Source organism: Pangasianodon hypophthalmus, chromosome 8, assembly GCF_027358585.1.
Source record: "Pangasianodon hypophthalmus isolate fPanHyp1 chromosome 8, fPanHyp1.pri, whole genome shotgun sequence".
Taxonomy (NCBI): Eukaryota; Metazoa; Chordata; class Actinopteri; order Siluriformes; family Pangasiidae; genus Pangasianodon; species Pangasianodon hypophthalmus.
In genome coordinates this window covers 16,217,580-16,234,265 of record NC_069717.1, presented here as the reverse complement: position 1 = coordinate 16,234,265, position 16,686 = coordinate 16,217,580, and the positions used below count along the sequence as shown (strand labels likewise).

Genomic DNA, 16,686 nt, shown 5'->3' with positions numbered 1-16,686 from the left:
GCACAAGAATTTGTCAGTTGAATCCCAACGGAATAGTATAATAATAAACAAATTCCAAAAAAGGAATGTTTGTGAAATGCTTTTTTTATTGTAATGTTCTTTGTAATGAGTGTGAGGTAACTATGATAACTAGATTCTGAGCCTGTAAAATGGTATTCACTGAACTGTGCTTCTACTTGATTGCTTGCCTATGCACATTTACAAAATGCATCAATAGATTGAAAGACAACCATTTCCAAGAAAAAAATGTGAAAATTCATTCCACAAATATGTGAACATTAACAAAAGAAATAATTATTATTTGTAATGTCCTGGGGAAAGATGTTGTGAATGTATATAAATTTTGCACAAATGATTATCGATGTGCAGGAGTCTGACAGTTAAAAAGTTCTGACATTGAGAAATGTATGTTTTTTTCATCTGTGCTTAAGTAAACTAGTTTTTGCAACCAATGGGTCTGAAAAAGGTATTCTGAATAGGTATTTATGAATAGTGTTATGAATATCCTTTAAATCTTTTAAGAACCTTTTGACTACATAGATATATGATTTATTATCCTAAAACCTGGCTTGAGCAATATCAGAAAGATATCAGATACATGCAGCTGGAGCCTTAGACACATTATACTCACAATCAATAGCCTACAATATCAAATCAATTGATCACTTTTGCTAAAGGTAAATTCTATAGGCACTGGTTGATTTCAATGGACAAAAAATCCATCACAATATGACCTTGATATGTCTCACGATGTTTGGCTCTATAATCAATTTAGAAATATTGAAAGACTCTGATCTGAAAAACTTATTCAAGAAACTGGTGTGACTTGTGCTGCAGCATAAACTTATGCTGGATTTGTACCAATTTAGACCAAAAAAGCAGATTATTATGCCTGACACTGCTTTAAAATGAGTTTCATTTAAAAATTAAAAAAAAAAAAAAGATAATTTTGCAACTGATTCAAAAGTAAATATAAAAGGTTATATATTACTAGAGGCTGTTGTAATCTCCATCAAACAATAAAAAGAATCAGTACTATACAAGCTTTACACTCAAAAGTCTGCCAATCCTGTAAATCCTGATTGTCACTGATGACATTTGTGTCAAGTGGTGTGCAAATTAGGCTTTGCCGTTTCAAGTCTGGAGAATTTGATGGAGGTTAATGTTGAAGCTTTAAACGTCTTTAAGCACAGTCAGGGGAAAAAAGGTCTGTTAACGAGGAAAAATGTAAAATGTCATTGCTTATATAATGAGAGGTGCGTGACATGCATTTTTTGCCTCCTCACCTTTACCTGAGAGGAATCAGTGACTTCAATAAGGATTGAAATTAGAGGGGGAAATGGGGAATCAAAGGAGAGAGGCCAAAGGCTGAAAAAGTGAAATGGAAAAAAGGAAAATGTTATACCTTTTAGATGTCTGCCTGGTTTTATTTAAAAACTGTGCTTTGACTGTTCTGAGAAGTGAACACAGTGCGTGTACTGTGTTAGGAGTCGTATGGATGGTCTTATGCAGTTTGCCGTTTCCCATCTTACTGAGAATACATAAACTCCACACACTTGGCCCAGTGATTACCATAGGCAGTGAATAAGTGTGGGGAATGCTGGTACTTATGATGTTATGCATTAAAAAAGAATTACGGATTTTGAAAAAAAGCAAATCTGAAAAAGGTAATATGATACAGAGGAGCACAAACCAAACTACAAAAAAAATTGCCCAAAGACTCACCTCAGGGACATTTTTCTTGAACTCACGGCTCAGCTCCAGCACGTGCTTATGGGAGTGCTCGCTCTCTTCCTGTCGCCCAGCCAGTTGTGCTGCCACTGAATTTAGCTCCCTCTACAGAGAGATAAACAGAAAGAGAGAGAGAGAGGGAGAGAGGTGCACATTAGAGAGCGCTGCCAACAGTTATAAACACAGCTTAGTGCGTACATAAATAAATATACACTGCTGAATATTAACAGTGTAATCTTTCATGATCTGATAGAAAGCAACTGCTTACCATAAGACCCAGGCCCATAAATAATTAAACCAAAATAAATCCAATGCCTACAGTAGCAGAAGGCCTTTTAGATAATCAGTATCAGAAGTAATCAATACCTCTGCAACAGTCATGGGACTATAGCACAGGCAACACAGGAAAGAGAGAGAGAGAGAGAGAGAGAGAGAGAGGGAAACAGACGAGGGGCGGGGGAAGGGGTGTAGCTACCTCACGTATTGACCTCATGCTAATACAATCGGACTCATACAATTGCTGTCCAAAAATATATTCAAGCATAATGTATGCACAGTAGATTGCATACACGTGCAAATATCATCTTTAAGGAATCAAATAGTAATCCCCTTCCCTCTGCACTGTCCAAATTCATCCAACTCTGCTGATCTAATTGACGTTTATGGAGACAATCCCTGATGGCATCCACCAAATCAAGCAGCCATGATCAATCATCCAATTTCTCCATCTGTTCTCTGCAAGCCAGCAGACCACTTTGCTCTCTCTCTCTCTCTCTCTCTCTCTCATTTTTTCTCCTCATATTGTCAAAGGTCTTTTTGCTCAACCACTGCTGAAGAATGAGAAAAACAGACTGAAAAGGAAGAGGGAAGCATTTCAATTACTGTATCCAAATCATACATGACATGGAAAATTAAATTCACTAGGTTTTAATTAATCTGCAGTCTTACTTAAAAGCAATTTAGAAAATTATCTAAGGGGAGAAAAATCCTGAGGACAAAAAAATAGATAGTAGCTCTAGATTTAAGATAATGTGCTTAAGGACATTGCAAGAAAAAAAATCTAATTCTTTCCACACATCACGAAATTAGGTTTTGTTACTAGCATTAAAGAGGGTCAATTTCTGTCAGTTTTTGGACAACATTTGAGAACTCCATTTTTTTTTGCCAGTTTTTGTCAATGAACAAGATTCGTATGACTTTATTTATTCAAAAGGTCTAGGATGCCAGGGTAGTTTGATGAGCGTTGCATCATGCGAATTCCTTATAACTAATAATTCATTTATATTCAGTAACTGTAAAATCTTGGTCAGGTCGTGATGCATCTGGAACCTATACAACATGGATGGGACACCAGTCCATCAGAGGGCACCATGCAAGACACATTCACACACTCATTACCTTCATAATGCTATACTATCCTTTAGTTTTTGGACAAAAAGGAGACTTCTCCAAATGCAAAATGAAAAAATAATAAAGTTGACAGCTTGATTCTAAACAGCAGATACAGGCATAATGCTTAAAATGGATGAAGCAAGAACACACTGGTGTGCACACAAATTCAGACAACACCAAATACAAGACTTGACTGTTAATATAGTAAATACAGTTTTTTTGTATGACAAATACTTGCAAACAAATTCAGAAAGCAGTTGGACATCTAAACCTTGCTAAACATTTGCTGGAAAGGATTCAACTGAAGAGATATCATTTCTGTTGAGTCATAATTGTTGAGGGACTTAATGAAGAGTTTTGGTTCTTGATTGATTTAACCTATATTAGAAATCGCCAGACTAAATAAGGAATAAAATATTCAGGGATGTGCTGTTATAGGAAAATAATCAATGACGGGGTACATGCAGGAGTTACTCTTACCACCACAAAATTGATTATTTTAGTATAACATGTCCCAAAGTGCTTTTATATTTTTATCTTGTACCACAGAAATTTGCCAGCAATAAAAAATTTTGTAATTATTAGTTGACAGTTACATTTTATGTTGCCGAACATCCACAAAGTTAGTTCCTGTTATCACTTACAGTGCCTTGAATAAGTATACAAAAATTGTAAAAATGTGATTACACATTTTTTACACTAGCTAAACTTGTCAGCTGATTAGTTGAATATGAGTAGATGAATGAAGTTGACCTGTGTGCAATTAAAGTGTTCCATGTTCTCAATATAAATACACCTGTTCCTGGAAGACTCCTTATTTTTTCTCTAAGACCTCCGCAGAAGAAACTCTAATGTTTTCCCTCCTTTGTGGGTTTGCTAAGCAGACATCAGACCCACCTGCTTGTTCAAATGCTCTTATACTTGCTGTTACATCAAGCACTGGGTTTCATAGCTGCCTGTTACTGCCAGTACACACTGTGTAATTTGTTGCATGTTAGTTAAAGTTTTCTCAGTTTAGAAAATTCCCACACACACACAGGAACTCCAGCGTAGCACTCCTACTTCCCTGTTGGGCTGAAATACTCACGAATGCTAATCGATGACTGTTCACAGTCCAAATATCTTAGAGCAATTTCAGTTCTTCAATCATGTCTGCAGCAATAATTTGATTTCATTGGATTTGTTTCTGCACAGAAACCTTCTCACTCCAATAAAAACGCAACATTTGCTTCTCTAAAGATCTACCCACACCTCTATACAGCCACACAGAACACAGACACTAAGTTAGCTTGAATGTACTGAAATGATGCAATGAAGTTTAAGACATGTAAGAAGCAGAGAACCTCAGTCAATGTTTTTCAGGGTTTGTGAAAAGGCAATCAGGAGCTGCATTCTCAGTACATGGCAGGCAGGCAGGTCAATAGCAAGGCCCTGTCATTAAGCCTGTGCCAGTCAAACATCCGGTAGTAACTGATGACTCTCCCCCTGGAAAGCACCATGGGGGTAGGAGGAGCCACTTGAGAGGCGGAGGCTAGCACGTTCTACTGAGGCCAGCGTGTGTCGTCTTGTCTGACAGACAGTGTAATAGTGGGAACTGACTGGAAGAGGTATTTACGCTCTAGCATGACAGACCACCTCCACAGCGCAACCACTCTGAATATGCAAATGAGGAGACAAGAGTGAACAAAACACCACTGGGGTGGAAGATGTTAAGTGATGCTGAACACTGAATAGATACCACAAAATATTGCTTGCAGTGAATAAGGTTTGTGCACTTCAAGAAACAAAAATAAGTCATGTCTGATATATTCTTAATACCATGTAGTTTTAAAGTATACATTCGATATTGCAAAAATGCACCCAGAGTTGAAATAACCTTCAGGTGTACTATAGTGCCTGATAATCTTTAATATTGATTGCCACTAAATATGTGGCATTAAAAGCTGATGACAACACAGAACAGGGGATGTTGACATCTGGAAAAGCAGATCTACTTCCACCCCATGAACAGGGGTAGTCACAAGAGCACAAATAAATGGGGGAGGGGGAAAGAAAGAGTGGGTAGCAGCAACAAAGAAGGAAAAATGTAGATGGAGGTATTATTTTGGTATCCCATCTAATTGCAATCATAGGCAGATGTCTGAAAGTGTGACAGCATCAGCAGAATTACTGCTGAGAGAACAGAATCTTTGTCTAAAAATAATCAGACATTCGGTGCTCTGCTGTTTGTTATAATGGTAATCGATGCTGGAGGCTTTGAATTCCATCAATTTATAGATCCACTCTGTTCTGCCTAGTGACTGCACTGCCTCCAAACCCCTGCTGCACACACACACACACACACACACACACAGACACACAGACACAAACACAGAGAATTCAAATTCACACAAACAGGGTCATCAGCATCCATGTATGTAACCAAGCCTATATGTTTATCTCTATCTTACACACACACACACACACACACACACACACACACACACACACAGTGTATGTGCACTTCTACATAGAGATGCCTAATTGTATTTGTATAAAATATTGCTGATACAATAAGGAACCTCGACAAAGAAAAAACAACACAACCAAGCACAAACTGCAGTGAAGTAGAGCAGAGGGACTAGTGTGTGATGAAGATAAGTGTAGTTGCTTTTCATACGTTCCTTATCTCCGCCATTTTTCTGTAAGGCAGAAGATTGTCCTTAGCCATTTCAGATTAGCTCCTCAGATGCCACATTGAAGAGGGAGATCGATCAATAAATCAAATCAACACAATCAATACAAAACCCGATTGCCACAGACTAGTCTGGCCCACATGTTATTACTGGCACCACCCCCATCCTGGTTTTTATTTCTGTCTACAAAAAGAATCAAAGAATTTTTGGGGGAATGCAAGATAGGCTGGCTAGTGGTCATTGCCAAGATATATTCCATGCCTGGCACAAGTAAGTGTGTGCGACAAAACAGGCATGAAGTCCCTCCGAGTGTGACTGTACCATATAAACACTAACTACTGTGGAGGGCAGTGATAAACTGAGGCCTTAAATATCAGTGTACTGCACTGTTATCTGCTTTATAAGGTAACATCAGTGCTGCTGACAAAAACTACAAAAATATAAAAACAGAAACAATGGTGAGGAAAAGTACATTTAAAAATACTCTATATATTTATAACCCGCTACTGCAATAAAGAAAAGAGTGGGTGGTGCGACAAAGAATTAGACTGTTCCCACAAACGCACAATTACCTGTTAAACAAAATGCACTGAAGGGTGCACATAATACGCTAATAGTGCTATGGTGTGTAGATTTAGCAGGTACTGTCTCTGAAAATCTCATTTTGACACCCTTTCTAAAGCTGCCGGCAGAGCCTGGGAAATGATCCCGAATAATTAATCCCCAGTCAGTCAGGCAGCCTCTCCACAGACAGCACAGAGGATCTTAAAGAGGAGGAGCAGCACATGAGCGTTACAATCATCAGCAGAGGTGTGACTAGCGCTGTCACGCATTAGCCGTCATGCTGCACTTCTTTTAGGAGTTTTAGCACCTTGCATACTGCAATCCATCAACACCCCACCTAAAACACATAGCCCTCTGTTTCTTATGGTTTCATTAAGGAGTGTTTTAGAAACAGATGGAAAAAAACACCCTTTTCTCCTGCCACTGACAAGAACCACAGGCAAATTCACTGTGAAAACTAGGGGTAAAACCTGATACCACACCAGTAAGACTATATTTTACTCCCATCAGAATGAAACTGTTAAAAGTATACCAATACAATCAATACAAAATAATGTAATAAAAAAAAAAAAAAAAAACACTGTCAGGTATAACAAAAGGGAGTCTGTTGTATAAATGTCACTTGAGTTCAAAACTATTCAAAATCTATGTCAAAGTCTGGCTTTAAGGCATGTAAATCAATTTGAAAATGCCCTCCTTTGATTGCTAAAAAATAATGACTTCATGAAAAACAGGTTACTTTGGGAAAACAGCAGATAAACATAATACCAGTAACAAACAGACTCCCAGAAGACAGCTAATATTTTATTATAAATATCAAAAGAAATGACTAAAGTACCCAACATTACATTATGTTTTACATAATAGTCTTTATTGTAATGTATAAAATAGAGCAACCTATTGAACTTATACCTGAAAAACAAATAGAGAGAGAAAAAAAAAAAAAAAAGGAAAAATGTTCAATAGGTTGCCCTAAAGCCTGGTTACTGCTTCCTTAACAACCAAAATGCTCTACTGCTCTGAGACGGAAAAAGTCAAACGAGAAGAATGTGTGGAGAAAAAAAACCCTGTTCTGATCTGAACTTTGAGATTTGTAGTGAATGAGCATGTATGGCTGCCTATAGTGCAAATGTTTCTACTGAGGTATCCTTGTTTCTGTTGAGGTTATTGTCGCCGACAGCAGCAGCAGGGTGAATCTGGAAGTGTAAAAGTGCTTCTCAACTGCTGAGATCCAGCAGATGCTTCAAAACTCTGTGGTTGCACTTCATGTTGCAGCGGAACAGAGTCTATAATATAGTCTGGCTGTTTCGGAGACTGTTTGCTATTTGAAATAAATACTCTGTTTTCAGGTTGGTTGATGGACTTGGTCAGTCAATAACATTTTGGCACTGAAGATATTTGAGTTTCGAAGCATTTGCTGGATCTAAGCAGTTAAGATGCTACTTTACACTTCCAAATTCATCCTGCTGCTGCTGTCAGTAGCCATAACATCAATAGAAACAAGTGAATCTGCTCTGCAGGCAGCCATATATGCCCATGCCACTATGATTCACTAAAAATCATCATTCTTAAAGCTAGGATCATGAAGAATTTTTTCTCCCTATATTGTCCTCATTTGTCTAAGACTTTTTTATTCCTCTCAGAGCAGTAGAGTCTTTTGGTTAGTAAAGAAGCTAGAACCAGGCTTTTCTGTTCTACAGCGTTACTGGTATTTGGGTAAACTCTGCAGGGCATTTGAAGTTCTCTTTTCATTGTGGCACAACACTTACAGTGTTCTCTGCATGACTGAATATATTGTCGTTTGAGGTCTGCCAGGTTGATTTTGACCCTTTTTCACACACAATGGCCAGCTTTACTGGTATCAACTCTTTTTGGTCTTTTATAGAGACACATTTGAAAACAACTGCAGGCCTTTTGTTAGTTCTCTTGTGCTGGATCTAATGATGCAATGACACAAAGCTGGCCAATAAATAAAGCAGCAAATTGTTAAATTACCTGTGGTCCCCTCTACACATACATGTCAACTGAACACAAATTGAACAGTGTATTCTTCACATGGCCAATAGGCATCAATTCAGACCATAAATCAACCAAGATTCACTGTACAGTTACTCATAGGCTACGCTGCAGTTTAGGAGTTAATATATCAATAGACCATAGAGACTCTTCTTCTTCTTCTTCTTTCGGCTGCTCCCGTTAGGGGTCGCCACAGCGGATCATTGGTCCGCATATTTGATTTGGCATAGTTTGTAAGGCCGGATGCCCTTCCTGCCTTTCCTGGCACTGGGAGTGCACTGTTGTGTGCAACTCCAGTGGCTGGGGTTGGTTGCCTGGTCGGGAATCGAACCCGGGCCACGGCGGTGACAGCGTCTAACCACTAGTCCCCTAGGGACCCTGATAGACCATACAGACTAACTAATATAAAAATCCTTCCACCAGTTTCAATCAAAAATGTAAACCGCTCTCCACACTGACATTTCTAATCAATCAGACTAATTTCTAGCTGACAGGGCACTGAGTGGTGATCACCCCTTCTGTTAAATTTGTAGCTATATTTTAACTTGTCATTTTAAATTTATAGTCTCTTAATTCAGGCAAGTCAACCTATTCAACCTAAATACATTCTGAAAATAAAGTAGAGAAATACATTAATAAAATAACCCTCTTTAACACAATAAATTGTCATCCTGACATTGCCACCACTTCATCCTCAATTCATTCTTAATTATTTTTGTCACCTTTGTTTTATTTGAATTTCTCACAAATTACAATCACAAACCCATATTTCACACGAACGTCCATTACTCATCATCACCATAACAATCCAGTGTTACTTTCACCTTCTGGGGTTACACTCAGCCCTAATCACTAATAATTATTCTAATCACTAATAATTACAGTTCTAATAATTCTTGCTTAGTTATTGGTTGCTTATTTCCATGCAACAGTTAAAACAACAGAGTAAATTCACATTAGGTGAGAATGATACGGCACAGTGTTTCACAAAACAGCCAAGAACAGTACTTCAGTTTGCCACAATGAGTCCAACTGCACATAGCTAAAACAATGAAATTAATAAATGTCTTCTCAAAATTTATTACAGAGTAAATATAACCAGGGAAAGGAGAGGTATATAAATTGGGGCCACTGACATGACAATCCATAACAAACGGCGCCAAATCAAGAGCTTACCTCTGCAAAGGTGCAACTGCGATGTTGATGTTGGCCCAGTTTTGCAGGGCTATCGACAGAGGGGAGAAAAAAACAAAACACTGAGCGATGGATAACACTGATAAACTGCCATTGTTTATTCTCTCTTAAGAAATATCAATGTGTTCTCAGGTGTGCTCCTTTTTTTCCTGTTGTTTACATGGTTTCCTTTCCCCTCCACAGCTCCCTTGCTGATTGCAAGAGGAGATCAAAGCTTGCCTGCCAGAAGAATGTGAATATTTCAGGTGATGGGAGAGAGCCAAGTTTCACATCACCTGTGTCATCCTGAACTGGGACCAGCTCCTCACAACTTGAGCTCCAGCAGGCCCCTGAGGGCCCAGCGACACAAACCTGGACCACCTGTCAGACTCAAGCTGATTTTTTCTTACTCATATGTGCCGAGGAGAATGTGCGCGCATGTGTTGCAATATTACTCATTTGAGATAAAAATAAATGTATCTAGAGCGATGAGACTGGGAACGTAACCTACATTGAGGATGTACATTTTAAAGTGGAGATGATGGACTCACTAGCAAGGTTACAGAACTCACAGAGGTACAGTTTTAGAAAATAAAATCATTGTTTTGTTTTACTGAACATGTTCAAATGCATTATATATGGAGGGGCATGTTCATATGAGTCATGGTCACTTGAAAAAGCTGTTAATATTTCAATATTTTGTTTAGTTCACTATATATATATACACTCAAATATTTCCCTAGCTGCATAGATGGTTCTGACAAAAAATATTGCAAAATGTTCCTTCTGGGATCTGATGCAGGGTGTTTGTGTGTGTGTGTGTGTGTGTGTGTGTGTGTGTGTGTGTGTGTGTGTGTGTGTGTGTGTGGAGGCACTTCACCATTTGAGCAGCCATCTCCTATTCCACAGCCAATACAAAAGGTATCCCGAGTGTCCACACCAATCTAGACACTGCTATTCAACAGCTGTTGCCTATGGCTGGAGCAAAGGGAGCTTTGGAAGAGAGAGACACTGGAGTAAAGACAAATAATGTGAGTGCACTTGTGTATATCTATTGTACTAACCATGTAAAGGAGGATACCATGCCGTCAGTTTCCAGCGTCACCTCTCAGATGAGCCGTAAAGCCTTTACAGAAAATTCCTTACATTCATCTGCATCAGGGTGCTCAGAACACATTAGCTGAATACATGGGAGGAAACACAATCTATTTGATGCTACACTGCCCACATGTCCAAAACCCTTCCCTCAATGCTGGAGGCTTCATGCTGTTAACTTCCATCTCAGATTCTGAGCAGGCAGAGGAAAGTGGGCAAGTGGTGGCAACACCCTACCTCTTCTCATAAATCACTCTTTAAACTGGTGACTAAATGAAATCAACCTAAAAAACATGGTCCACTCAGCATTGTGCTAAACCATACCTTTATTTATATTTACTCCAGTATATTCAATTAATTTTTATTGTCCCCATAAACTTAAATGCATGGAGAAATTGTGTTTTTGTTCTATCCTCTTTTTTTTTTTATCAATAGTCGCTAGCGTGAAGATTCAGAAGTAATCAGTGGGTCAGACTGTTAGTGAGCTCTGTGTAAATGTCAGCTCACTCATTACCAAAGCAAACCAACACGGCCAGAGGAACCATGATAGATGGCTGACCTAAGGAGGGCCTCCACACTGGTAATGAAGCGCCCTCTCCATCCTCCATATTAATCAATCCATTTATCTCCCATGTATCAGAGGTGCTTGGATCATCCTATCACATGTGAGTGATCAGTCATATGCAGAAAGACGTAATATATTTCTGGTCATTGTTTAACTGTTTGACTTAGGAACTCTTTAAATGGCTGTATGTTCTACTTGAAATCATTCCTATGACATCTAGTGTGTAATCCTTAGACTATACTACCTTGCCTTCATAATGAACTGAATCTGACCTTTAGAACAATCAGGAGATCATGAGCCTTGATGAATTAATTAGGTTTTTTTTTGGCTGCATTTATCAAGCTATAAAATTAACTAGGCTGTAGCACTCATACTATAAGACAAACAGCAATCTGTATATTAAGTGCAACAATGTAAACTGCTGTAATCTGTTCAGTGTTTCTCAGCAGAACACTGTAGAAGCTGCTTTCTGCTCAGCCATAAAATCGTCAACGTATCGTGACATGAGCTGCCGCAGTCCAGCGACTCCCATCTGTACTATACCATCTCAAAGGGAAAACAAAACAAAAAAAAGTGTACCAACAGCGTGACGATGGCAACAAGCTGTCTCCATTCAGCCCAGTCATGCGATTCTCTCCTGGGCTCAACCGAATATTTTGGATGGCAGAGTAGAAAGAGCAGAAAGAGCACTGGGAGAGAGTTTACATTGTGAATCCCACAGCCAGGGAAGAGCACCCAAGTGAGGTTCTGTGAAGTGTGAAACCCCATCATCATTACCAGTCCTCCAGACAACTAAATCCATCATTAGAGCCGTTACACGCACAGATGAAAGTCCAATGCTGAAGCCAAATTGAGATAGCAACAGTATGTTGGACACATTCAAGAAGGCACCACGACAGCACAGGAAAGAAGTCTAACACAACTTGATGGCAGAGGTGGTACTATAAATATGGCTATGCATGACCACCCAGTTTGACCCCCAACAGGACTCTTGTCTTGCTCATATCTATCTACTTCTCTCAACTGTGCATGAAGGACATTAGTGATTTGGCCCTCTTTTGCTCCAGCTGAAGTGACAGCACCACAGTGAGAGATAAAGAGGGGTCAGGAGCTAAAAAAAGAAATTAAATTCAAACTAAATCAGGAGGCTTTTAGCAGGGTTATCTGAGACTTTCCACAGATATCACAAGTTAATTGATCTGAAGCATCTCAGGAGCCCATGTTCTCCTTTAGCCATGATTTCCTTCTTATGCAGATCTACTGAGGTCCTATGTAATCAAAGCAGGAATGTTCTCCCAGAGTTCAGCTATCATATTGCCATGATATGAATCAATACACTCTGATCACTGAGCAGCTCTTTAGAAGATCCAAAGTGAGGCAATGCACGAGGATACTGGCCTCATTTTCCTAGCTGAGACAAAGAAAATCATCCAAAACGGTAAACACGCCACAAAGAAAATTATTCTACAGTGCGATCCATTATTCATTTAAGATACATTTTTCATTTAGGAGAAGAGTGGAGGGGATGAGCAATGATGAATGCATTGCCCAGGATGCAATTTGTATGTAAAATAACAGAATATTAAAGAATATGTTTTAAGTGCAAATGTAGTTCACTGCCATTTAAGGGGTGAAAAAATACAGTGAATTAGGAAGAATAGAGCCTGTGGCAATGCATTCTAAAAATCACTTAGTGGTACTCAGAGAGGCTAAGTAATGGGGCACAATAAGAGGCGTTCCAGGACATGGCACTCAGTCTCTCCATCATCAGATGGCCATAATTCAGAGAACAGATTTTCATTGATATATCATTTGGCAGGCGCAGTAAGTAAACCGAATAATAGTGCATCAATGGAACCTCCTGAGGATCCTTTTCTTCTCCCACTCTCTCTCTCTCTCACACACACACACACACTCATCTACACATTCTCTTTCACCCACTCCTTATGTCCGCTCTTACTGTCAAATGCAAAGAGGCTTAAGAATAACACACATGAACACACATAAACCATTGCACACACACTAACACTGATAATACTGGTTTGAACCCTTGTCTCTTCCTCTCTCTCTCTCTCCCTTACACACAGTTCTGCCTGTTGGGCATCCTCTCTGGACACACTTCTCGTCAACCTCACTCTGTTAACCCCGCTTCAGCTCAGTGGCCAAGCATAGAGAGGATGAGAAGAGGAGAAGTACATGAGTACAGTAGAGAGCAAAAAAACAGACTTGAGAACATTGAGCTACAAAACAGACACACGACCCAGCACTCCATTCTAAATGTATATTTTACACATGTAGGTCTACACTACACCTCTTTTAGTATCTGGTCATTACCACAAAACCCTGTGTTACATGTTCAAAAGCTGATAAAGTAATTTTCTAGAACTTACACACCTATTGCTCAACCTGGAAAAATAAGTCATCCAAACAGATGCAAATTTCTTTTAAAGAGGTGGGAAGCACTGTACACCTTTGTATATTTTCAGAGAAAGTTCATGAGGGCTGTGAAAAGCCAAAACCAACTCTGTGAGTTTAGAAGCTTGCATATTCTCTGTGGTTTCATGTTGACCATATAAATACTCCAAACACAGGTGCTGTCACATGGCGTGTTCATCTGCAGAGTTCATCCAGCTGCCATGTGTGTGACATGGTGGTGAGCAAAGCCTCAGTACTACATCTGCGGTTGTTAGTTTTCCCTGCAGTTACATCATAAGCCACACAAATGTCTCTGCAAGAAGTATAGCAAGGCCTTACTTTTCCCTTGTCCCTGTACCAACATTCCCTGACATTAAGCCATTAGCCCTGATGGCAGGACTGGAGTGTGCCACTGAAAGCAGAGAGGGGTAGGTGGGAATATCTATTTGGGTCGGCCCAATCAATATCCCCAAGGGCTCAGACAGAGTGTGTGGGACTTCAGGTTTTTTTTTTTTTTTTTTTTAAATGTGGGACTTCTTTATGGGGTTTATTTTTTTATGTGGAAGTGGCCTAGTTGGGCAAAACTACACATTGCCTCCCCTGAACTTGCTCACCTCATGCACTGTTCAAGAATGCATTACCCACATTAAAGAGACATGAACATGTTGAGGGGAGGAATACAAACACACAAGTGATGGTGGCTAGAGGCACTAGTTTTCCTCTATATGTGGAGGAATGGCTGTTTTTAAAAAAAATGAGACCAGGCTGTGTGTGTGTGTGTGTGTGTGTGTGTGTGATTGTACACTTCAGCAGTAATGACGAGTGACTGGTCAATGTAATGAGGCAGAGGAGAAAGCAGTTTGTGGTGGTCATATGAAAGTCTACTCGAGCAAAGGCCTACGTGAGGAAATGTTGTCCATGAAAATACCTGTCAGATCATCTCAGCCCACTCTGGGCTGCAAAATCAGCCTAATCCAACTGGCATGTAAAAGCTTCTCAGCTGTCTATAGTGAGGAGCCAGAGAACGAACAAGGAATGAATGGAAAGGAAAAGAGAAAGGAAGGAAAGAAAGAATATTAGACCCACGGTGTGTAGCCTTCACTATTCCTTGACAGGCATGTTCCAGCTCAAAGGCACTGGCTAATCTTTACCTCTCTCATGCTCTGATAAAGCAGCGTCTCGCCTGGTGCGGGCGGAGTCTCCTCTGGATTGCTCACACAAACACCAGTGGCAAATCCATATGAACTCCCCTTGCAGACACTGATAAATATATTTTATGTGTTAAAGAACACAGGCAAGCTAAATTTTAATTTGGCCAGTTAAATTTTTTATTTTTTTTTTTAACCTACATCCTGAATTCACAGTACATGCTTCCAAGGTCAGCTAATGGTCAGGCTGTACCATCTGAGAGAAGCATCATGGCCTTCCAGAAGTGACATCTTAGCAAGTGAAAATATCTTGAATATAATCTAATTTATCTAGTATTTCCTATTGCAAGAGTACCAAGAGTACCACGCTTTTTTCTAGGAAAAAATGCTTAAAATGAGCAAAATTATCTGCCAATAGAACAACACTATTTCATATCTAAAGGTAGGTTTAATAATCTTATATTTGGTTAATTGTAATCTTATAACAGGAAATACTAGACAATTTTGAGTATATTTAAGATATTTTCACTTGATGTCATTTTTTGCAGTGTCATGTGATCCAAATCAAACATATTCAGAACAGAGGAGGAGTTTATTTAACTACTGTTGCTGCCATTATGGTGACACTTTTACAACCAAAAAGAGTCACATACAATATAAACTCTGCATTCCAGGGAGCAATACAAAGTATTTTGTAGTCACTGTGGTAGAACCAACCTCTGCATGCTCAACACATCACTTCAAATGTGGAAACAGCAAAAACTGAACAAAAAGACTTCCTGATTCAGGTGGTGTGCACGATCTACAGTCAGGTCCGGAAGTATTTGGACAATGACAGAGTTTTTGTGATTTTGCCTTTATACACCACCACAATGGATTTGAAATAAAACAATCAAGATGTGATCGAAGTGTAGACTTTCAGCTTTTTTTTTAAGAAAAATATGGCATTTACCATTTAGGAATTACAGCTATTTTAAGCAAAGTACTTCCATTTTCAGGGGCTCAAAGGTATTTGGACAATTGACTGACAAGAAGTTAATTGACCAGGTGCGGTCCATTCCCTCGTTACTTCAAGACAAATGAAGCAGATAAAAGGTCTGGAGTTGATATCAGGTATTGAGTTGGCATTTGGCAGCTGTTCGACTGGAGCTACCAATATGAAGTCCAAGGAGATCTCAATGCAAGTGAAGGAGGCCATTATTAGGCTGAAAAAACAACATAGATCTATTAGAAAGACAGCAAAAACCTAAGCTGTGGCCAAATCAACAGTTGGGTACATTCCTAAAAAGAAAGAAGACCACGGAAGACAACTAAAGTTGTCTCGATGATCACAGAATCCTTTCCTTGGTGAAGAAAAACCCCTCCACAACATCAACAGAAGTCAAGAATACTCTGGAGAAGGTAGGCGTATCATTGTCAAAATTTACAATCAAGAGACGCCTTCATGAATGTGAATACAGAGGGTTTACAACAAGGTACAAACCACTGGTAACATTCAAAAACAGGACGCTAGATTAGACTTTGCCAGAAAACATCTAAAAAAGCCTCCCATGTTCTAGAATAAGATTCTTTGGACTGATGAAACCAAGATTAACTTGTACCAGAATGATGGGAAAAGAAAAGTATGGCAAAAGAAAGGAACAGCTCATGATCCAAAGTATACCACATCACGTGTCAAACATGGTGGAGGCAGATGAATTCTGAGGTGTATAGGGCTATACTCTCTGCTCACATTCAGCCAAATGTTACAAAACTGATAGGACACTGCTTCACAGTGCAGGTGGATAATGACCCTAAACATACTGCGAAAGCAACTCAAGACTTTTTGAAAGCAAAGAAATGGAATATTCTTCAATGGCCAGTCGCCTTATCTCAACCCGGTAGAGCATGCTTTCCACTTACTGAAGACAAG

At 39.3% G+C, this 16,686-nt stretch overlaps 1 protein-coding gene across 7 annotated transcripts in view; it reads right to left on the bottom strand.

The window, feature by feature from the left end:
* cux2b (cut-like homeobox 2b) overlaps nt 1-16,686 on the bottom strand; it is a 118,191-nt gene that overhangs the window by 67,941 nt on the left and 33,564 nt on the right. For 5 of the 7 annotated variants that reach the window (XM_034306837.2, XM_034306839.2, XM_053235954.1 and 2 more), the window contains exon 2: nt 1,726-1,836. In XM_034306837.2, coding sequence (XP_034162728.2) covers nt 1,726-1,836 — 111 coding nt within the window. Of the gene's footprint in view, nt 1-1,725; nt 1,837-9,554; nt 9,604-16,686 lie in introns of all 7 variants that reach the window. The other 2 variants (XM_034306836.2, XM_053235953.1) reach the window with 1 other exon arrangement.